The 24,869-nt window shown below is 39.6% G+C and overlaps 1 protein-coding gene across 2 annotated transcripts in view; it reads right to left on the bottom strand.

The window, feature by feature from the left end:
- Positions 1 to 2,917: 2,917 nt before the first annotated feature.
- The window catches only part of PTPN1 (protein tyrosine phosphatase non-receptor type 1), a 67,454-nt gene continuing 45,502 nt past the window's right edge, over positions 2,918 to 24,869 (bottom strand). The window contains exons 3-9 of one of the 2 annotated variants that reach the window (XM_072110621.1): positions 22,539 to 22,639; positions 22,153 to 22,251; positions 16,742 to 16,879; positions 16,397 to 16,606; positions 15,957 to 16,118; positions 8,788 to 9,020; positions 2,918 to 4,467 (exon numbers count right to left, since the gene is read on the bottom strand). In XM_072110621.1, coding sequence (XP_071966722.1) covers positions 4,266 to 4,467; positions 8,788 to 9,020; positions 15,957 to 16,118; positions 16,397 to 16,606; positions 16,742 to 16,879; positions 22,153 to 22,251; positions 22,539 to 22,639 — 1,145 coding nt within the window. In that variant the 3' untranslated portion in view covers positions 2,918 to 4,265. The other variant, XM_072110622.1, reaches the window with a different exon arrangement.

The following is a 24,869-nucleotide window of genomic DNA, read 5'->3' as shown; positions in this document are numbered from 1 at the left end:
CAATTTCTACACCAGCACTACCCTGTTCGAGTGTCGACTCGCTTCCAGAAATACTGCGGCATTGTAAGCAGAAATCAGAGAGGTCTCCCTAAGTCGCTGCTTGGGCAAAAACTTAAAAGGTACGATAGCAGGGCACTATGCAGAGACTCCGTATTGTGTGTTAATACAAGGACCTCTCTCTTGTCCTTGTACTTAACCACAATACCTGGGTACACCACCACCCCTGTCCCAGTACAAGGTGCAGAAACCCCCAAGCTGGACAGTATTTTAGATTATAACATGTAGATGGGAGGGGTGAACTTGTCGGACCAGGTACTTCAGCCATGCAGAAATCTAGGGTGTGGTACAAGAAGCTGTCCATGCACATAGTGCAGATAGCACTTATATAATGCTTATGTGCTACATCGATGTGCAGGCCAGAGGGGAAATTTACTGGAATTTCAAGAGGTGGTTATAAAGTACTTTCTTTTTGGAGACCAGGAAGGGGGGAGTGCACTTGAGGAAGTGAGGCCACAACACACATTGTACCAGGGTAGCACTTTCCAGTAGTTCCCAAAACTGCCAAGAAGGGAAAGACACAGAAGAGGTGCAGGGTGTGCTCCAAAAACAGCATTTGGAACAACACCAGTTATCACTGAGACATGCGAATATGTGATACATACCTGGATTTTTAGAGTACCCTGTTGTTACCCTGATGTTCTATGCACAGCTTATACATCATGCCACATGCTGCGCCTTCCCTTCTAAGTGCTGCCATGTGCCCAGCTGTAGGTTATTGCCCCATATGGGGTATTGCTGTACCCGGGAAAACACGCATCATGATTTTTGGGGTGCTTGTCTTCTGTGGCAGGAGCTGGGCACAAGATGACATAATGGATATTTTTACTATGCACTACCCATTATGCACTTTTTGGGGATTCCACCTGTGGGGTTAAAATGCTAACTATACCCCTAAATGAATTCATGAAATGGTGGTGCAGTTTCCAAAATAGGGTCAGTTCTTAGGGGCTGAATGATTCTTGATGCGTTTTTCTCCAGTGGTATGAGTTGGGCAAAATACTTTTGTCACTACAATGGCATATTTGATAAATTGCAATACAATGTTCACTCTGCACTACTCACTTTGTATTACATCTTAGGGGTTAAAATGCTCATACAGCCCTACATACATTCTTTGAGGGGTCTAGTTTCCAAAATGGTATAATTTCTTGGGGGTTTCTATTGCACTGGCACCTCACAGCCCCTGCCAACATGACATGGCACTCCAAATCCAAACGTGTGAAAACTGAGCTCTAAACGCAAAATTTTGCTCCGACCCTTGTCAGCCCTGCTGTGTGCCCAGCCTGTCAATTATTGGTACATGTGTGATATTGTCGTACTCGGGACAACCCGCAAAATGATTTTTGGGGTGTTTGTCTGAGTGGGATAGGTTGGATACAATTTATTAGGGACCAAAATGACATTTTTGCAATAAAAAAACAATTTTTACTCTTCACCATTTATTCTGCATTAGATTTTGGCCAGCATGTTAGGGGTTAAAATGCTCACACCACAGCCCAAAATGGTGACATCTTTGGGGGTTTTCTATTGTAATGTTACTTCGGGGGTTCTACATGTACACTGTGGCACCACAAAACAATTGCAGTCAAATTGGCCTTCCAAAAACCCAATAGCACGAACTCTGTCCTGGACATCGCTGTGTGATGAAACAGCAGTTGATATACACATGTCTGGTTTTGCCGTCCCTGGAAGAAGCAGGGCAAAAATGTTGGTATGTTTATTTACCTCAAATTCCTTCTGAATGTGTCCATTTTAGGGCTAAATGAGAATAATCTTATTCAAAAATTTAAATTTCCAATCTATCTTTGTTTGCTTCCAGAGAATGAATTGAAGGGTTAACTTCAACTCAAATACTGATTTGAATAGTTTGAGATGTTAGGTTCATAAGATGGTGTTACTTGTGGGGGTATGTAGTACATAATCCTTTGTAGGTCACTTCCAAACTGAATTGGTCAAATTTAGCATTTTTCAAATCTCTTGAAAATTGAAGAAGTTTCTACTAATACTTGAAACCTTCTCAGATCCGTAAAGAAAATGGAAACGCAAAACAAATTATGGCAATAAAAAGAAGACCAATGGCAAAAGGTTTCTGCAAAAAAAAAAAAAAATTGTGGTTTGACTTTTTGTCTAAAAAGTTGAACATTTGAAACTTTGGGAAAAATTTGAAAGAAAATGACAATTTTCAAATTTTTTTAATTCCCCCACCCCAAAAAAGGAACGGATCATCGAAATGACACTACTAACATAAACTACAATGTCTCACAAGAAAACATTCTCAAAATCACAGGGATATCTTTAAGTGTTGAAAGGTTATTACCACAGGAAAAGACACTGGTCAAGTTTTTTTTAAAGAAGGACCAAGCCTTAACGTACAAACAGTCTGCGACCTTAAGGGGTTAACATCATAGTAATACTAGAGAACTTCACTATGTGATCAATTACTTGCTTGTAATGCAAGGTATGGCATGCATTTCATGAGGTCAAGCCTCCGACATGGCCTAATAGGTAAATACTGAAAGACCAGAAGGGCCTCATTATTCACCCAGTTATCAAACCAATAAATGCTGCACAATTTACCGAGTATAATGGTTAAAATAATGCCAAGTTGGTTTGGCATTCAGGATGCGACAAGGCAGTGCAGTTGACTCAACAGATTAAGATTGTGGTTGGTACAATACATCCCCAGAAGGCAGATTGTTAAACAGGATACTTCTGGCAACAGAAACAAGGGGATATCCTAGACCAAATTCGAGGCAAAGCTGCTGCATTATTCAGCTTTTCCTGGATTCCTCGATTAGTCCCAAGAGACTAACCCTGTAACAGATGAGCTACAAAAAACATACAGTGAGTACAGAAGGAAGGGGAGAAAATAACAACTTTATTGAATCAGCACATAAATCCATAACACATTCAAGTGTCACAAGTGCATCTGTATTGCGTCAGGTTTAAACAGTATCGTAAATCTCACATATTAAACTCCATCCCCCAACTCCTCCCCTTCTAAATTGTGTTGGTTACAGAACCCAACACACCGCACTGTGTATAAATGTAAAAGGCAAGAGAAAAAAGAAAAAAATAAAGCTTATACAAATGAATCCGACACAAAAGTCACACAGCAGACTGACACACGCCTTCCAACACTGCTGTGGTGATATACAAGGTTCCATGTACCCAGCAAAGTGGTTTAACACTCCCCACAAACTAATGGTAGGATAAATGGATAGTCATGACCCACATGTCAGCTCTGCTGGCAGCCAATGAAACGCTTGGGAAGAAAAGGATGGACTAACAACTCCAGTTGCGAGGCACCGTAAGGTTGAAATGCTGGTGGATCAAATCGTGTTTCAAGGAGAACGCCAGTATCAGTCAGGATTACATGAGAGCGTGACCAATGCAAGTCCAACATGTAACACAAAATAGGAAGGATATAAAAGAATATTTTTGGCCTACCCTGAGAAAAATAAAAAATAACAAAGTTGCTGCTTCTACAAAACATGGAAATCACAATGAAGCTTCTGTAACAGATACATTGAGGATACGTGTCAGGCACAGCCCACAACAAATCAAGGAAGAAAAAATATAATCTATACATTGTTTTAGTTTCACCCCTCCCCTGACAGACAAAACTTATATTAATACAAATGACGCCCCCAGTGAGAGAGAAATAAAAAGAAATACATTCCTCTTGCGTTTTTATTTTTCCCCAGGCTGTAGGGATTTGGGAGGAGAGCGGCTTCTTGAGGCATTCAATAAAAAGGAATCATCTGGTTATAAGACATTATATAGACAAATCGCTATATCGTGATTCTAAAAAAAATGGAGCGATAGAAATGAAAACATGTCGACTCTCATTACCTCTTAAAAACACGAGGTAAAAAAAATTTAAAATTATCATAATAAACTTGGCCAAACAGAAACAACAATGTGTTGTCATGATGATTTTATTCCAAAAAGAAAAAAAAATATAATATATATTTATATATATATAGAGATATATTTGGCATTATCTGTGTTTACTCCTGAAACGATGTAGAAATGCCCTGAGATGTTAGGAATCTCTCCATGGGTGTCAGGGCTCGGAGACACCGTTAGTGCATTACAACTGCAGCAGAAAAAGCTTCACTAAGCTCTTGCTAATTTGGTTCCAAATATGTCTCCCGTGCACCTGGGTGATGAAGTCAGATGTAGCCCGGGCATAGCGTTCATTAATGGTACCACACCCTGTAGCAGAGGATTGCCCCCACAGTCAGAACTGTGAAAACGCACACGTTTAGTGCCCACGACTTCCATTCTTGGCTGCCATTTCTGTCTTCTGCACTATCTGGTTTGGTCGTGTCTTCAGGGTTGGATGAAGAAAGGATCTGGTCGCCCAAGTTTCTCTTCCTCAGCTCAGTGTCATGACAATGGCTGCAAGAAAGGTAAAATAAATGGTCGGAAAGCTCATTTTACTCATTAAAGTAGATACTTGTATGATTTATTTCAGCTCTATGCAAACAGCATCCGGAAAAATTGAGAGGAATTTCTATTTTAGAATTGTAGCCGATTTCACTGTACTGTATTGCGCCGCTAGAAAGAGTCTGTAGCAGGCTTTTAAATACTACAGCAATGACTGAAATTCGAAGAGATGTCTGGGAAATAAAACCCTTTTTCAAAGTCCTCCTGTTACCTCAACACACTCTCCAAGGCCTATAGCCAACACATTCTGCAGCTTTGTATGGTCAAAACTGCTGGGTAGATTCCCACTGAAAAGCACTAAAGTATGATGCACAACAAGCACACAGTGGATCAGAGTAACGTGTAATCCGGAGTCTTCTAATCATGCACTGTAACCAGTGAAGTAGGGATAGCATATGGACATCAATGCCTGTCTAATTGACCTAAACTATTTACTATACTTTTTATGTTAACATTACTAGGACAACCTTTACTATAGATACACTAACCTGTCATAAAACACTAAAGCTCTCCTGGCAAAACACTGGTTGACCGTTACTGATGCATGTTTTCAATGGAAATGCATATGTGATTAGGCTGAGCCCCACCCCCAGACTTTTGCATTGCATTGCAGAATGTAAACGCCTCAAGTGATTGTGCCCTAAATAGTCAGATAATACAGGCGGTCGCCTCTACTTAAGGACACCTGGCTTACAGACTACCGCTGGTTAAAGACTGACCCCTCTGCCCACTGTGACCTTTGAATGCTTTACTATAGTCCCAGACTGCAATGATCATCTGTAAGGTGTCTGTAATGAAGCTTTATTGATAATCCTTGGTCCAATTACAGCAAAAAATTTTGAAAATCCAAGTGTCACTGGGACAAAAATACATTTTGTCTGGATCTACAATTCTAAAATATACAGTTTCAACTTACATACAAATTCAACTCAAAACCAAACATATGGAACCCAGGGATTGCCTGTACTTTCTTTTCTTGAAAAGTATCGTATCAGTGTAGAGTAACGTTATACTTCTCTGGGTATCGTATCACACTCCGCAACCGTAATGGGCATATTTAATTGAAACAGTTTTAATAATTTTAAAAGGAACCTGCCACACTAAATTGACTACACTAAATTAGCAGCACCCTCAGGCAGGGTACCATGTAATCTTTCTAGCATTATGAGGCTAGTGATAAGTTCTTTACACTCCTAAAGAATATTTTATTTTATGATTAAGCTCTCTAAGAGATTAGACTATAACCAGTGACTGTAAAAAGTTAATTCATTAAAAGTATCAGACTGCTTTATATCTAGCTGTTGGAAAACAAGACATAAATGCTGATTTACTCAAACTCTTTAACCCCTTAATGACTGCCGCATCACGTTTTTACAGCGGCCACTAAAGGTCGCCGCCTTTCCAGGTCGGCACGTCAGAAGAAGATTGCGGGACATCGGGTCCTGCTGGTGCCAGGGCAAGGCTGTATCATCACAGACCAGACTCGACACTAATACCTGGAAAACCAGACCAGACCTGTCAACAGAAAAATACAGATGTTATGCTCCTGAAAAGTTGTTGCACGTAAAAAAAAGATAAAAGACGCAATTTTCTCCAATATTGGTTAAGAAAAATTATATAAATGAGGTATCACCGCAATTGTAGTGAACCAGAGAATAAAGCTAAAATATTATATTGATGTTATGGTGAGCGGGGAAAAAAATTGCTACAAATCCAAAATAAAAATTAATCATTTTGTATCACCCGTTGCAATAGTTAATAAAATCTCACCCAGCAAATAATAAGCCCTCATATGTTCAAATTACCAAAAAAAATAAAATTTTATAGCCTGTACAATGTGACAATACAAATTTGTTCTGAATGGAGCGGCTTTCATTCTATCCCTGGCCGTGCGCCCATACAGCAGGTTATCACCACATATGGGGTATCGGTACACGGAGGAGAAATTGGGCATCAAACTTTGCAGAGCATTTCAGCATTTTATTCATTATGAAAGTGTAATTTTTGGCCTAAATGAATGTATTTAAAAAAAAAAAAAAAAAAATTAGAGAAATTGCACCTAAAGTTCTGCACCTAATAACATCCTAGAAAAATGACAGGACGCATAAAACATCATTCCAACATAAAGCAGACATTCCAGAAATGTTGGTTATCAAGCTATTTGGGTATTTTAACTATCTGTTTTGAAAGCAGAACATTTAAAGCTTTGAAAATGAAGAATTTTTTCAGAATTTTGCCAAATTTTTATTGTTTTTCAGAATGAAACTCAAAGCGTTTCACTTAAATTTTACAAATAACAAAGTACAACGGGGAACATTTACTTAGAATGTGGGAAACTGCAATAAAAGTGTTCTGCCTGTGCAGAATGATCGATGCGCCAGATTCATTAAGAATGTGCGCCAGAAATCATGAATCTGTCGCTTTCCCGCACAGGCCCGCCAGAGTCGCCAACTTTTTTGTGGTGCAACTTTAACATAGGGTGTGCGACAGACTTTGCATGTTAAATCCGGTGCATGGTCCCACTGAGCGCCGGAACATCCCCTAATTTGTGTTGCATAGTGGCTAACCCAGCTGCACCATAAAAGGGTCGCGTAAGACACAACAGTGCTGCGGACACTTCTTGCAAGCAGTTTACACCTAAAAACAATCTCAAAATACCCTGGATATGTTAAAGCATTCCGGAGGTATAACTAATTATTGTGACACGTCAGATTAGAAATATCGAGTCTGGTCATTAAGCAGAAAACAAGCGCTGGTGAAAAGGGGTTAAAGAAAATCTACCATCAAAATCAAGCATGGATAAACCAGGGACACTTCTAATAAATCCAGGCACCGCGACTGTTAATCTTTTATTTGTTATCCATGGCCTCCTTCCTTCTAAAATCAACTACCAGAGCCCCTCAGTGCTGCAGACTCTCAGGCTGTTACAATGATGAGTGTCTCACTCAACCCCCTGCTCTTTACCTCCTCCTGTGAAGCTACAGAACTGAGGGGCTCAAAGGCTCTGGAAACACCTACTAGAGCCTTCAGGCTCATTAGCATAATTGTAAAACTTTATTTTAGAAGGAAGGAGAACATGAATAACAGATACGATTACCAAAATCACAGTGCCTGGATCTATAAGTGTCCTTGCTTTATCCATGCTTGATTTTGACGGTAGATTTCTTTTAAATAAGGCATAAAGGCAAGGAAAGAAGACACAGGAACAGAATTATTTTCTAATGTATGTTACAAAGTTTGATTAAAAAAAAAAAACTACTTGGAGGTTGATGTAATATACAAATTAAATCTGCTACATATGGGATGGGCTCAATACTTGAGTCATCTCCATGCACTTCCACGTGACCTCCACCATAAATGTATGACTGGATTAGGAACATGTTATATATGTTTAAGTACAGTATGCTACAATCAAACTTTTCCATGGTGAAAGGGAAATCTAAATTTTATGGGGGGCATTTTTCATAAAGCAAAATTCTTGGACGACTTTTTAGACTGAGCTTTTTGTATGTCAGATTTATCATTTTGGCCAAGCATGTTTTATATGAGGCAATAATGTAGGCATTGTATTGGAGACTTTTTGGTGAAAAGCCGCAAAATAGTCGCTAACTTGTGCATAACTGATTTCTAAGTAATTCCTATGCCGGGAGGGGACTGGAGTGAATTTGTATCCAAGGCCTCACCTCATGCACATGACCATATACATTTAGCGTTCCCGTTATTTAGCGTTCCCGCAGCCAATTTCTGGAGGCGAGAAAGGGCCATAAGTCACCGGTATATAATCTATTTGCCACCACAAACTAGTCATACCCGGGAAACAATATGGTGGGCTGGCAACCACGTGACTTAGTCTCTTGGGCAACCCACCACACAAATAGGTTGTATACAGAGGAGAATACCGCGTGTAGGTGTTCGTTTTTATTAATTTTTATGCTGTGGTCTGACGGCCAGCTTACGATGCGGTGAGAAATACGGTAACCAGATACATAATTGTATTGCCTATTAAAAGTCAATGGGGCTGTTTTATAGACGCAATAAAAACTTGCAGTGGCTGTTTTCAGATCTAAAACTTTCTGAATAAATGCAACTCATAAATCTGTCTCCCACATGTGGATTCTCTTGATAAGTAGGTTAAAAATGGAGCAGGTTAGCAAATGTTGCAAAAAAGTCACAAATATTTGTTCTGATCAGCAGTTGAGATAGCAAGGAGAAAACGGACATGAAAAATAATAAATAACCCCCCCCCTTCTTATTAGTTCTTATATTTCCTACCTATCTATAGAGGACTGAGTGTTCAGGTGATCTTTGTCATCAGGAATGTGTTCCTCCACCACACTGACTGCTTGTCTTATAACCTCTTCTACCACCTGCTGAGAGAAGAACTCTGGCTGGTCATACATCCGTCCGTTTAGGGTCTCAGAGGTTCGTTTGGGTGGTCTGGGTGGAGGTGGGGTATGCTCAGGAGGGGGGTCCATGTCCTCATTAGACAATTCTTTCCATTGTTCCTGCAGAAACAGAAGTAAAATATTTAACTATAATTTACAAGGCTAACCCCATTCTGTAGAAGCCCTTTTTCATTTTTCTCATTTTAGTTTTGTTCTCCTCCCTTAAAGGACATCTACCACCATACGCTGGATCCCAATTCCCCAGCCAGCAGCAAGAGGCGTGAATAAATTAAAAGCCGGGTAAGCCGAGAGGCGCCATGGCGCCTGAGTGCCTGTGGCTGCTATACAAAGTTCATAATTCATTACTAAAGGTGCTGGAACACCTGCTAAAATGGTCCCCCCATCCCCTAGACTGAATGAGTCTGATTAGGACACTCTACCACCAGCAATCTAGTGGTACATGTCCTTTAATGACCGGGCTCTTTTTCATTTTGTTTTTCCATTTTTCACTCCCTACCATCAAAATATATAACTTATTTATTTTTCCATGTAAAGAGCTGTGTCAGGGCAAACAAATTGCACTTCATAGAGACTATATTAAAAATTTCCACGCCCTGTTCTGTGAAGTGGGAAAAAAACTGCAAATGCAGCAAAATTGGTGAAAAAAATGCATTCGCACATTTTTTGTGGGCTTGGTTTTTACGACTTTCACAGTTTGCCCCAAATGACATGTCTCCTTTATTTTTTGGGTCGGTACAATCACAGAGCTAGTCAAGTTTTATTACTTTTTAATATATTAAAAAATAAATAAATAAACCCTTCAGCACAAAAAGAAAAAATCTTCTGCCGTTTAAAACTTTTTCATACTTCGGTGTGTGGAGCCGTGTGAGGTTTTTGTTGGATGAGCCGTCAGTTTCTTTGCTACCATTTTGGGGACTGTACAACCTTTTGGTCACTTTTATAATACAGGCAGTTCCCTACGTAAGGACACCCGACTTACAGACGACCCATAGTTACAGACGGACCCTTCTGCCCACTGTGACCTCTGGAGAAGCTCTCTGGAAGCTTTACTATAGTCCCAGACTATAAGTAGCTTAAAAGCTTAAAAGTAGCTTATATAATCAGCTTAAAAGTGTCTGTAATGAAGCTTTATTGATGATCCTTGGTCCAATTACAGCAAAAAATTTTGAAACTCCAAAAAATTTTTTTGTCTGGATCTACAATTATAAAATATACAGTTTCGACTTACATACAAATTCAACTTAAGAACAAACCTACGGACCCTATCTTGTATGTAACCCGGGGACGGCCTCTAATTTGTATATGTTGCAAAATGGCAAAAAAGTGGTGTTTGGGAATTTAGGAAAAAATCCAAGTGCAGTGAAATTTTGCTCCATTACTTTGCGGACTCACTTTTTACAGTTTTAACTGTGCACTCCAAAATGATTTCTGTCCGTTCTTTGAGTCTAGGTAATTTTGGAGATGCCAAATTTAAATAGTTTTCATTAGGTTTTAATATATTTATAAAAATGTAATGTTTTGTACAGAAGGTTTAATTTTTGTTTTGCCATATTCTGAAGCAAATACTGTACATTTTTCATTCTTCACTGTATGGAGCTCCCCACTGGGAATAATATTTTCTATTTTGATAGAGCAGGCATTTTGGCATGCAGGGATACCCAACATATTTTATTAATTATTTTTGAACTTTCACTGCTGACCTCAGAGCTAGGGCAGCAATTAAACGCAATATGCATTACTGGCATTTAAATGGTTAACACCAGGGCAGCTGCAGCAGGCACCAAACCTGTATGGAGAGGGCCAAAAAGTCCTCTTTATACTACACTTGCCGCTGGGCACCGTAATAATACGTCCATTTGCATCCATGTGTCAGGTTCCAATGTTATGGGGTGTTAAAAAAGCCTTTGTCACCATTCTGAATCATTTCAGTGGCTTACAATACTTTATTTTACATTACCTGGCTGCACGAGTGTGGGGAAGAGGAGACCTACACAAACACGCACAGGCTGCAGATGACCCCCCTCCTTCCTACCAGGAATCAAAACATGCTGCTGGCAGGGAGCCAGGCAACGTGAAATAAACTTTTATAAACTACTGAAATTTTTCAGAACACTGACAAAGCCCTTTTTAAAATCAGCACAGCATTGGAATTTATCAACAGCTGAAAATTACATTCCTGGTGATAGGCTCTCTAAGCAATAAATCCCTGATTTAATGTTAAATCTCAAAAAATCTATTATCCTTGATTTGACAACTTACAAAAATATTACCCCTCTTAAACAATGCATAAACAATGTATGTTCTTCAGTTTCACTGCTCTTACACTAAGGAATTCTGCTCTATGGCCTCTTTATTTAATAGCCTCAGGTGTATAAAGATTGCTAGATATATATTATGGATAGAATTCTTAGCCATCTCCCTAATTACCAGAGTCTAACGTCTTTGCGTGCACTCACTTATAAAGTGGTGCCCTAAACTGAACAAAACCCCATGTGTGGTCTTGACTATGGCTGGGCCAATTTATTTGTTTGATTAATCCAGCCTTCCACACTAACGATTCAGATTTTTTGCAGAATAATACAACGAATGTTAGTTCTGAAGGATGCTAAAGTGATCCGAAAAATTGGATTAAGGTAGGATTTCCAGTGAATATTCTCTCTGTATGCTGCTTTAAAGGAAATCTACCATTTGTTTTTATGCATTGTGAATCAAACATACCTTGAGAATGCAATGCTGTAGTGACACCTGATGCAGAAAAATATCTTGTTTAAATGCCTGATCCAAGTGGTTTTGCTCAAAAAACTAATGATAAAATTCAGGACCTTGGGAAAGCTGGATGCCGCCTGGCTGCCGTACATGAACACAATCCACACGCCTGAAGTGACCAGAGAGGACTATTTAACCTGAGATGGATGACTCATACACAGCAGCTGAGGGATGGCACAGGGATTGATTGCTTATGCCTGTCAGGGACAACACACTGTATTCTCATCTTAAGCTGGGCAGGACAAGGCTGAAGCAGTGCATAATTAGGGTAAGAGGAGAGCATTGGGGCAGCCACAGGAGCGACAGAGCCTCATTTTTATAATTTTATCATTGTTTTTTCATCAAAACTACTCGGTTCAGCGATTAAAACAACATGTTTTTGCATCGGCATGGCTACAGCATTCTCAAGGTATGTTTGGTTTATAATCTATAAAAGTAAATGGTAGATTTCCTTTAAGTTTTAGTTTGCTTTTCTTCATGTTTGTGGAGGTTTGCTGCTCTAATTAACTCTACGCAATACAGTATACATAGAATATGAGGGGAAAACTGTTTTCTAACATCTGAAATACAGAAACACACACATGAAAAAGTACTAAAGGTATAGAAGTCAAGCCAGGGCAGCACGGTGGCTGAGTGGGTAGCACTTCTGCCTTGCAGCGCTGGAGTCCTGGGTTCAAGTCCCAGGTCAACATCTGCAATGAGTTTGTATGTTTCCTCCCACTCTCCAAAAACATACTGGTAGGTTGTTTAGATTGTGAGCCCAATGGGGACAGGGAACAATTTGTCATGCTTTGTGAAGCGCTGCGTAATCTGTAGGCGCTATATAAAGAAAGAATAATTATTAAAGCCCTCAGCAGTATGGTATGAAATACTTTGTGAGCTGTTCCCAGAGAAAAAGCCTTATAATAACCCCTACAGAGCTAAGCCTTTTTTTGTTTTTCGTGTTGCTGTTTTTTAATCCCCTTATTCCAAAAGCAATAACTTTTTATTTTTAAGTTTACAGAGCTACATGAGGCTGGTCATCTGCGAAAAAAAAAATTGTACTTTAGTGGCGCCATTCAATATTTCATGCAATGTACTGGAATTTTGGAAAAAAAATTCCAAGTGTGGTGGAAAAAAAAACAACATTTTCAGCTTTTACTTGTGGGCTCTGTTTTTACGGCTTTCATTCTGTGCTCCAACTGACACTTCCTCATGATTTTTTGGGTTGATATGATCATAGGGATACCTATGATTATATTAGGCTTAATTAAGTTTTAGTAGATTTTAAAAAATAAAATCTTTTGTCTCCCCCCAAAATTTAGCATTTTGCCAAATTCTGAGGCCAATAACTTTTTTACACTTTGGTGTACAGACCCACGCAAGGTGTCATTCGTTGCGGTACGAGCTGGTGTATCAATTTATAACAATTTGGAACCAATATGACTGATCACTTTTTATTCAATATTAGAAAATATGGATGAGAAAAAGCAAAAAAGTGTCCAGGGGCAACTGAAATTGTGTACACCAGGACTAATAGAGACAGGTTGGACTTCTGTGTCTGGGTATCTGTGAAATGCTGTATTTATATTAATAACAGGATAACAAAATAACACTTTCTCTAATTCACTGAGTACATATAGGAAACTTGTCTTTGTGGAAATACCCCTTTAAACTCTTACTTTTTGTAAATATTTTTCAGAATTTTTTTTACCATCATTTCAGACCTTCTAGGGTACTAAAACCCTGCAGGGTCTGATTGATCATACTATATAGCAAAGTTATAGCAATTTTACTGATGATGTCTAACAGCTATCTTCAGGCTATTGGAGATCATTATACACCCTCTGATGACATCACAGGGGCGGCGATCGGCCACTGAAGATGGCTTCAGCCATAAACAGCAATGTTCCAGCGTTTCGTGGTCGAGTTCAACTGTGGCACTTAACAGGTTAACTGCTGCCCGTTGCCCGTATGGTTACTGCTTTGCCACAAACCCAAGTCAGTGAAGAGAGGCCGTTCTCTATCCTCTAGATAATTTGGTCAGACTAGAGGTCATTTATGAAGGAGGATATGAGGGAGGGGATACTGTTTCTAAGAACAAATACATAGACTCATTAAACAAATAATATTCAGTACATTTTTGTTGAACATGTTTTTTCCCCCCACAGTATTTTGCATAATTACACGTAATTAAAGTTGTTATGTTTTATGTTCAACCAAAATAACTTGGTTATTTTATGATAATGGTGGTAAATTTACAGTTATAAGGCTTTCTATCACAAACATGCCCCATGTATGTGGAAGTCTGGAGTTAGAGTTGAAGTTCTTTCTGTGGCAATGCATGCTCTCATCCAGGGACAGATTTGGCGATACAAGTGCTTAGACGCTCAAAGCTTCCTGCTCTGTGTCCCTGCAGACAGCACAATGGATTTCAGTGTCTGAGCACAGGTGGCAAAATGACGTCACTTGATTGTGCCATCCGCGCTGAACTTCAAATTGCTGGGTATAGGAAGGGACCTGACTTGTTTGTGGAGTCGAGTTGTTTTTTTATTATTTCACCATTAAGAATAATTGGTGATTGGAGTAAAGTGAGAGAAACCTATTTGGGGGAGGTGCAAAACATGAGGGAGCAACGAAACAATGGGGCAAGTGGCATGATAGTTGGGATGTACTAATATTTAAAATGTTTGATTAGTTTTTTCAAAACTAAAACCTCATTTAATCGCCAAGTCCCATGGCAATATAACCGGATTACTAACGAGGTTTAGGGTGCACACCCCCCTTCATCTACGGCTTACAGACAAACTATGAGGCTGCATTCAAGCATTGAATTGAGTTTAAAGGACACCTGTCATCAGGTCTCTGTCACTATTTCTTTCACCTCTACCTGTTGGAGCAGCTCACAAGGATCCATCCCAGCCTTTATCTAGTTATTTCATACACTCCCTCCTAATACACATGTAAGAGACACAGACATCAGCTACACAAGTACCTGACATGTTCTGCTATAGCATGGCTGCATCCTGGAGCTGTTGTATCTTTCACATACACACACACAGGCTGCAGGGGGTGTGGCTACCTTGCTGGTGCACATGGAGCAGCCATTACATGGGGCAGCTGTCAGTCAAGCACTGGGGGTGTGGCTGTACCTCCCACTCATGAATAAGCTGGGCAGCTTGAATATGCTAATGACTCATTGGACATTTCACAGATAATTTGCATACAGCTTTAGGACCTCATTGCTTAAGTTTACAGGCATTTAGAGGGACAATGAAGGGATAGAGGCAATGCTCTCTAATGGCAGTTTATGAAAATATATTTAGTTTAGGGGGGTTATTTTGCATGACGGGTTCTTTAATGAGATTCATTTGTAAAATTATGCTAATGAGTCAGAAGGGCAAACCCCCTCCATCCTGCAGCTTCACGGGCTGTTACAGTTAGAAAGGAGCACTTCACCTCTCACTGTGTGCTCTGCTGTTCTGCTCTCTCTTCCTCTATTGCAGTGAGATTACATCAGGCAGAGGGCGGGGAAAATGCTAAAAGGAGCAGGGGAAGACACTAATATCCTATAAAGGTATAGCATGGAGGGGCTCTGGTAACACCCCTAGGAGCCCTACAGGCTCATTAGTGTAACTTTGACAGTTAGTTTTAGACAGAAGGAGGACCATGTCTAAACAAATATAAGAAGATTAACACAGTCATGGTGCCTGGATCTATGAGAAACTGGTTGTTTATCCCAGTGCATAAACTTACATTTATCTACATTAAAGATCATTAGCCATTCTCCATCCAATCCTTCAACTTACATAGATCCCCGTGTAATATTATATCATCATCATCTGTATTAATTACTTTACAGAGATCAGTATTATCCTAAAAAAATTATATTTCACTTTGTAAACTCTCTATGAGGTCATAAATAAAAAATACTAAAAAGAGGGGGCTCAATGCTGACCCCTGAGAGAAATGTTGTATTAGTGGTTTACAAAACAAGGACATAAGAATCAGGAAAAGAAATATATTTTGATTATTTCTAGCATGCCACAGATCATCAGTAAATGAAAACTCATCCAAGAAAACTGTTAGTTTGGCAAAGAGGATGGAGACAAGTGACCAAAGTAAAGTCTATAAAGACAGTGAACAAGCAGCTATGGAGCACAACACAAACTAAGACCCGACAAATTATAAAATAACGTATATCTTAAGAAAAATGTCAACCAATCTTTAATCTGCAGCATGTAAAATAGATTAGGTGTAGCTGCCTCAATATTATTTGTGAACTCTGACCTGTACCGACGAGTCTCCCATGATGAACTTGGCCCCCTCGATCACTGCCAGGTAGGAGAATCGCAACTGATCAGCTGTCTGAATAAGACCCATTCTGTACTTTCTCATTTCCAATAAGACTTGCTTAATGTCTACCAAGGATGGATCTTTCCTTCTGTCCATCTGCAGGTGAAATGTAAATAATATTTACATCTGGTGGTTGGAGAAGGGAGAAAAGGTCATATTATTTAACAGATGAGCTCACAGAAAGCCACCAGTTACTAATACATACAATTTAGGTTTATTTTTTTCTTATATTTGGGGTTAATCAACTGTTGATCACTGAAAATCTGCTGATGAAAAGCCCCACTATCATTATAAAAAGGCTACAGAGAAATTCAACAGTAGGACTGCCACCGATGCTGCAGCATAATATTTCATCACCGTTATGTGGTACTCACCAGTAGTAAGCAGGTATCTGCCAGACAGAAGGTGCCTGAGCGCCCAATGCCTGCGCTGCAGTGTACCACAATGGGCCCATGTTCAGGGTTCAAAGATCCTGATTCTCGCACCTTGAACAAGAAGTTGAGGAATGACGCTGGAGACTGTGGTACCCCAAAGTCTGGCCACGTGGTATAATGAAAGTGTAGGATCTCCCTGCTCTCTTCTGTCTGTAAACCAAACACGTTGTAGGTCAAAAAAGGAGGGGAAGAATCCTGGAGGGCAGCCGTTTAAACTGGGTTGGTGCTGGTAAGGGGACATTATTTTATGCATAAAATGGGTATGAGCATCTCATCATCACTTACACTAAGGTTCTCCAGCTGCAGCACTCGAATTGTGTAATAGGATTTTATATCTTCAGAAAATAGGGTTAATTTCAAGTTTGTGTCTTCAAACAACATTGGGCTGTCTTCCTTTTTTGGCCAGTACTGCGCACACTTTATCTATCAGTACGGAGGGAAAAAAAAAACCATTAGATGACTTAAAACCTACAGTATTGCTTCATTCTCTCAAATTCCATCTATATTTCAGACCCAAGTATATGATGTCTAGAGGATTAGAGCATGATCAAAATTTATAGTATTAGACAAGATGGCTGGATTTGTATTTGTCAGGACTCCTCGTGGTAAATGATGCTCACATAGTTTACACGTAGTCCATGCAGGAAGGCATACAGGGTGGAGGTTTGAGTAACATCTACTCTATTTATTGTCATTCCTCGAGAAATGCAGGAATTCCTGACTAAAGACCTGAGGCTTCAATCATATCTTCATGCCTTTCCTGTTGCCCACCAAGCCCTGCCCACCCAAACCCTAAAAATACTATTAGAAATATTATTAAACATACTACTAATATCAGTCCAGCTCTCGCCAAATCTTAGTAGTCAGTAATCACATACAAATCTGAGCTATATGATAAGCTAAACACATGGAAAAGACTGTGAATAAATAAGAGTATGCACCATTTAGAAAAACCAGATCTTTATTAATACAATATACACAGAAATGCATAAGTATGTACACCAGGCAAAAAAATAAATAAAAGTAATTAAAAAGGAAAAAAACCTGACAAGTGAACCCGTAGGAGGATTTGGGCATAAAATAAAGCCCTCGAGGTAACAGCCTACACAGCCCTATATCAAACACTGTCTGACTATGGCCAAAAATGTAAATGTACTGTGGTAAGAAGGCAAAAGAATAGCTTTCTGTGGGGCTAAAAAGGGATGGGCGAGATGCCTTAAACCATGTTAAATCACTAGAGTATATATATATATATATATATATATATATATATATATATATATATATATATATATATATATATATATATATATATATATATATATATACAGTTAGGGCCAGAAATATTTGGCAGTGACACAATTTTTGCGAGTTGGGCTCTGCATGCCACCACATTGGATTTGAAATGAAACCTCTACAACAGAATTCAAGTGCAGATTGTAACGTTTAATTTGAAGGGTTGAACAAAAATATCTGATAGAAAATGTAGGAATTGTACACATTTCTTTACAAACACTCCACATTTTAGGAGCTCAAAAATAATTGGACAAATAAACATAACCCAAACAAAATATTTTTATTTTCAATATTTTGTTGCGAATCCTTTGGAGGCAATCACTGCCTTAGGGCTTATTCACATGGCCGTCTGCGGGGACGTACATGCGGCCGCAAATTTGCGGCCGCATGTACGTCCCCATAGACGACAATAGCGGCGCGGCGCATCCGGCCCGCATCCGATCCGGCCCGCACACCGCAAAAAGATGGAGCATGCTCTATCTTTTGGCGTGTGTGCGGCCGTGCGCCACTATTCTCTATGGAGGGAGGAGGGGCCGCCTCCTCCTCCTCTCCAGCACGTGCGGGCATACCGCTGTGTGAATGTACCCTTAAGTCTAGAACCCATGGACATCACCCAACGCTGGGTTTCCTCCTTCTTAATGCTATGCCAGGCCTTTACAGCCGCAGCCTTCAGCTCTTGCTTGTTTGTGGGTCTTTCCGTCTTAAGTCCGGATTTGAGCAAGTGAAATGCATGCTCAATTGGGTTAAGATCTGGTGATTGACTTGGCCATTGCAGAATGTTCCGATCAACTTTACAGCATTTGGCTGAATCTGGGCTGAAAGTATATCCCGGTACACTTCAGAATTCATCCGTCTACTCTTGTTTGCTGTTATGTCATCAATAAATACAAGTGACCCAGTGCCATTGAAAGCCATGCATGCCCATGCCATCACGTTGCCTCCACCATGTTTTACAGAGGATGTGGTGTGCCTTGGATCATGTGCCGTTCCCTTTCTTCTCCAAACTTTTTTCTTCCCATCATTCTGGTACAGGTTGATCTTTGTCTCATCTGTCCATAGAAAAATTTGCCGAAAAACACCTCAAGAAGCCAGCTCAGTTCTGGAAAAGTAAACTCTGGCATGTCTATTTTTGGAATTGATGAATGGTTTGACTCTAGATGTGAACCCTTTGTATTTACTTTCATGGAGTCTTCTCTTTACTGTTGACAGATACACCTACTTTACTGAGAGTGTTCTGGACTTCAGTTGATGTTGTGAACGGGTTGTTCTTTATTAAAGAAAGTATGCGGCGATCATCCTCCACTGTTGTCATCCGTGGACGCCCAGGCCTTTTTGAGTTCCCAAGCTCAACAGTCAATTCCTTTTTACTCAGAATGTACCCGACTGTTGATTTTGCTACTCCAAAATGTCTGCTCTCTCTTTTTTTCAGCCTCAGGATGTTCTGCTTCACCTCAATTGAGCGTTCCTTTGACCGCATGTTGTCTGGTCACAGCAACAGCTTCCAAATGCAAAACCACACACCTGGAATCAACCCCAGACCTTTTAACTACTTCATTGATAACAGGTTAACGAGGGAGACGCCTTCAGAGTTAATTGCAGCCCTTAGAGTCCATTGTCCAATTACTTTTGGTCCCTTGAAAAAGAGGAGGCTATGCATTACAGAGCTATGATTCCTAAACCCTTTCTCCGATTTGGATGTGGAAACTCTCATATTGCAGCTGGGAGTGCGCACTTTCAGCCCATATTATATATAGTATATAATTGTATTTCTGAACATGTTTTTGTAAACAGCTAAAATAACAAAACTTGTGTCACTGTCCAAATATTTCTGGCCCTAACTGTAAGTCGTTGGACCAATGCCACAATCTGACCATAACTAAATAAGACAGATCAAACTGTAAGCAAATACATACAACAAAACAACGATAATAGGACAAAGCCATACAAGAGTATAGGAGGTGAAGCCAATTATATGCCAACCACTATAGTTACCATGTATAAAGGACAGTATGGGAAGGACTGGAAGAGCCCCACACGTATCGCCACCAAATATGGCTTCCTCAGGGGTGACTGGTGTGCAAAAACGCCTGGTATAAATACCAGTCAGTTTAGCTGTGTCGCTCTGAAATCCGATAATGGTGACACCCTGCGCTGGTACTTTCTTAGTACGCATGCATCTACTTGATAACTTCCTATGTTGATGGTCAGAGAATCATTCCGCATGTGCAACTGAGTGGAATGTGCCCATATATCACAGACTGCACGCAGCCGCGATGAGTGATCCTTGTATTGTAGGATGTGCAAATTACAGAAGAGCAAAAGAATAAATAATAGTGTGGAAGCTCCATAACGACTATGTTATAAACACTACATGTATGTATAAGGTCCTGTATATATATACACCATGTGTAATGTATAGTAAAGCATGTCAAAAAGCAATTAAAGTACAATACAAAACCACTCATTTCCTATTATATGTGCATGCACCATGGTAATTATCAAAATTTGTAAAAAGATACAATTCATATGACAGTGTGAATACATACATACATACATACATATATATATACACATACATATATATATATACACATACATACATATACACATACATACATATACACACACATACATACACATATATATATACACATACATACATACATACATACACATACATACACATATATATACACATGCATACATACATACACATACATACACATATATATACACATACATACACATATATACACATACATACATATATATACACATACATACATATATATACACATACATACATATATATACACATACATACATATATATACACATACATACATATATATACACATATATACACATACATATATATACACATACATATATATACACATACATATATATACACATATATACACATACATATATATACACATATATACACATACATATATATACACATATATACACATATATACACATATATACACATACATACATATACATACACATACATGTACATACATACATACATACATACACACACATACATACATATACACTCACCGGCCACTTTATTAGGTACACCTGTCCAACTGCTCGTTAACACTTAATTTCTAATCAGCCAATTACATGGCGGCAACTCAGTGCATTTAGGCATGTAGACATGGTCAAGACAATCTCCTGCAGTTCAAACCGAGCATCAAAATGGGGAAGAAAGGTGATTTGAGTGCCTTTGAACGTGGCATGGTTGTTGGTGCCAGAAGGGCTGGTCTGAGTATTTCAGAAACTGCTGATCTACTGGGATTTTCACGCACAACCATCTCTAGGGTTTACAGAGAATGGTCCGAAAAAGAAAAAACATCCAGTGAGCGGCAGTTCTGTGGGCGGAAATGCCTTGTTGATGCCAGAGGTCAGAGGAGAATGGGCAGACTGGTTCCAGCTGATAGAAAGGCAACAATGACTCAAATCGCCACCCGTTACAACCAAGGAAGGCAGAAGAGCAGCTCTGAACGCACAGTACGTCGAACTTTGAGGCAGATGGGCTACAGCAGCAGAAGACCACACCGGGTGCCACTCCTTTAAGCTAAGAACAGGAAACTGAGGCTACAATTTGCACAAGCTCATCGAAATTGGACAGTAGAAGATTGGAAAAACGTTGCCTGGTCTGATGAGTCTCAATTTCTGCTGCGACATTCGGATGGTAGGGTCAGAATTTGGCGTCAACAACATGAAAGCATGGATCCATCCTGCCTTGTATCAACGGTTCAGGCTGATGGTGGTGGTGTCATGGTGTGGGGAATATTTTCTTGGCACTCTTTGGGCCCTTTGGTACCAATTGAGCATCGTTGCAACGCCACAGCCTACCTGAGTATTGTTGCTGACCATGTCCATCCCTTTATGACCACAATGTACCCCACATCTGATGGCTACTTTCAGCAGGATAATGAGTTCACTGTACTCAAATGGCCTCCACAGTCACCAGATCTCAATCCAATAGAGCATCTTTGGGATGTGGTGGAACGGGAGATTCGCATCATGGATGTGCAGCCGACAAATCTGCGGCAACTGTGTGATGCCATCATGTCAATATGGACCAAAATCTCTGAGGAATGCTTCCAGCACCTTGTTGAATGTATGCCACGAAGAATTGAGGCAGTTCTGAAGGCAAAAGGGGGTCCAACCCGTTACTAGCATGGTGTACCTAATAAAGTGGCCGGTGAGTGTATATCCAAATACTTACACACACATAGGCCCATGCATCCACACACACCACTATATTAATTGTTGAAAATCTAAGAATCATTTACCATAAGAACTAAATAAGGCAAATCAAAATAAGGCAATAAAAAGTGGTGCCAAGACAAGATCCAGGAGTGACAAATGATACTCACTGATCCCTTCTCAATGACTCTGTTAAGCATGACGACCCCCCTGCTCTTCTGCTCCCAAACCATCTCCCAGAATTGTCCGCAAGTGTTGGGTAGCGGTCCCTGCAGACCAACAAGATGCCATAATTAAATAGAGGAGAACATCAAAGAAACAAAGTGCTAACTTTGGTAACACAGAAGCTCAAAGAAAGAAAGAAATTACTCAGGAGCAATTGTAACAGGGATGATGAACAGGGATGAATGGAGATCAATACACACGGTCCAGTGTCAGCCTACCAATTCCTGTTCTTACCTCTATGCATCAGCGATCAGATGATCTCAGATGAGACTCCTGGTTATTTCTCAAACATGACTCTTCAGCAACATGCGCTGATGCAGGCTGCACTCACCTGAGTTAGGATGTAGCTCCTTTGAGCCTCCTCCATCTTGATGAGACTAGCATTTATATAATCATTGTCCTCACGGTGAAGCTTTATCCGACTGTGGTCAACTGCAAGTGAAAATCGACAAGAGTGAAAAGATTGCTGCAAATCTTGAAAGATTCATGGCCTCAAACCTCATAGAATTGTAAATCTAAATCTGCTCAGAAATATTCTGTAGGATATAGATCATTGGTTTTCAATCTGTAATCATGATGTATCTAAGAATGTGTCTGAATTAGAGATCAGTGAATCGATTTACAAGATTCAACTGCAAAGTCAGTGAGGAATTGTTGATAGCATAAAAGACTTAATGGGAATATGTAACAACATTTGCACATATAAAGCCAGTGACGGGTTCCTATAGAACCCTATTAACTGACTGACACCCTTCTTTTAGCTAAAAATTGTTTCCTTCTATCCCCATAAATCACCTTTTATATTATATTATCTGGCATCAAATGGGGGGGGGGGCTGTCCTGAGTCACAAAAGCTCATTTGCATATTAGAAAAACATCTAATTAACTAATTTAAGGTGATAATGGGGTGGACTTGGTGAGAGAAGGGTGGTCCTGCACTGTGGCTGCTGCTCAATACAGTTAACTTACCTGCCTGGGTGTATGAGACCAGGGACAAGTACTAGAAGAGGTGGGAGAGGGATTGTTCGATAGACGGAGAGAAATCTGAATTCTCAGGAAGATATATGATAGTATAAAAGTGGGTCAGACATAGAAGATACAGCAATAGGGGAAGACAGCAAGACGGAAAGGAGAAGAAAATGTAAGACGCAAATGTCGGCAGCAGAGGAGTAAGGTTATCATAGTATTTATAAAGTTGGGAAAAGACACAGGTCCATCAAGTCCAACCTATACAATTAAACAAAGGTTTTTATTCCCAAAACCTGTGAAATCTTTGTTCTCAAGAAAGGCATCCAGTGAGCTCTTGAACATGTACATAGAGTCCACCATAACAACCTTCTACAGCAAAGAGTTCCATAGTCTCACTGCTCTTACAGTTATGAATACCTGTACTGCCCATTCAGCCATTTGTACAAAGTAATGAGGTTTATGCTCTTACCATAAGAACCATTGCCTCTTTTGATACATCCCATAATTGTACTGCCTGGCTCTGGTCACTAAACCTAAGTTTATCATGCACCAATACCCCGCCCAACCAACCACCAAGTTTTTTTCAGCTATAGTTTTACCAAGTGAATGACTGTTTAGAACATAATTGCAGATTTTTTGTTTCCATGGCCCAAGTGCATAATCTTACATTTATTTATATTAACCCCTTAACGACTTGGCCTTTTTTAGTTTTTTCACTTCCACTTTTCACTCAACACCTTCAAAAATCTATAACTTTTTTATTTTTCCACATAAAGAGCTGTGTGATGGCTTATTTTCTGTGCAACAAATTGCACTTCGTAGTGACGGTATTTAATATCCCATGCCGTGTACTGGAAAGCGGGAAAAAAATTCCAAATGCAGTGAAAATGGTGAAAAAACACATTTGCAACATTTTCTGGTGGGCTTGGATTTTACGTCTTTCACTGTGTGCCCCAAATGACAAGTCTACTTTATTCTTTGGGTTGGTGCGATCATGGGGATAACAAATTTGTATAGGTTTTTTAATGTTTTCATACATTTACAAAAATTAAAACCTCATGTAGAAATTGTTTTTTTAGATTTTGCCATCTTCTGGCGCTAATAACTATTTTATACTGTAGAAGCTGTGGGTGGTGTAATTTTTTGCAACTTTTGATGATGTTTTAAATGCTACCATGGATGACCTTTTCATCCATTTTTATAGAAATTTTTATATTTTTCAAAATGCCAAAAAAGTGCCATTTTCGACTCTGGGTGCTATTTTCCATTACGGGGTTAAACGCAGTGAAAAATCATTATTTTATTTTGATAGTTCAGGCATTTTCGGACGCGGCGACACCTAGCTTGTTTCTGATTTTTACTATTTATATTTATATGACTTCTAGGGAAATGGGGGTGATTTTAATTTTTAGGGGTTTTTTGTAACTTTGTTTCATTTTTACTATTTTTCAGAGCCCCTAGGGTACATTAACCCTAGGCTGTCTGATTGATCCTACCATACAATGACATACTAATGTATGGCAGTATATGAGGATTTTCCTAGTCATTCATTACAGTGTGCGAATCGCACATTGTAATCAACGGGTTAAAACGAGACAGCCTCGGGTCTTCGGAAGACCCGAAGCTGTCATGGCAACCGATGGTGTCACGGGGAGCGACGATATTCAACAAGATGCCACCATCTTTTTGTAGC

The sequence above is a fragment of the Engystomops pustulosus genome, chromosome 6 (assembly GCF_040894005.1).
Source record: "Engystomops pustulosus chromosome 6, aEngPut4.maternal, whole genome shotgun sequence".
Lineage (NCBI taxonomy): Eukaryota > Metazoa > Chordata > Amphibia > Anura > Leptodactylidae > Engystomops > Engystomops pustulosus.
Note: the sequence above shows the minus strand (reverse complement) of the source record. Positions and strands in the feature narration are given on the sequence as shown.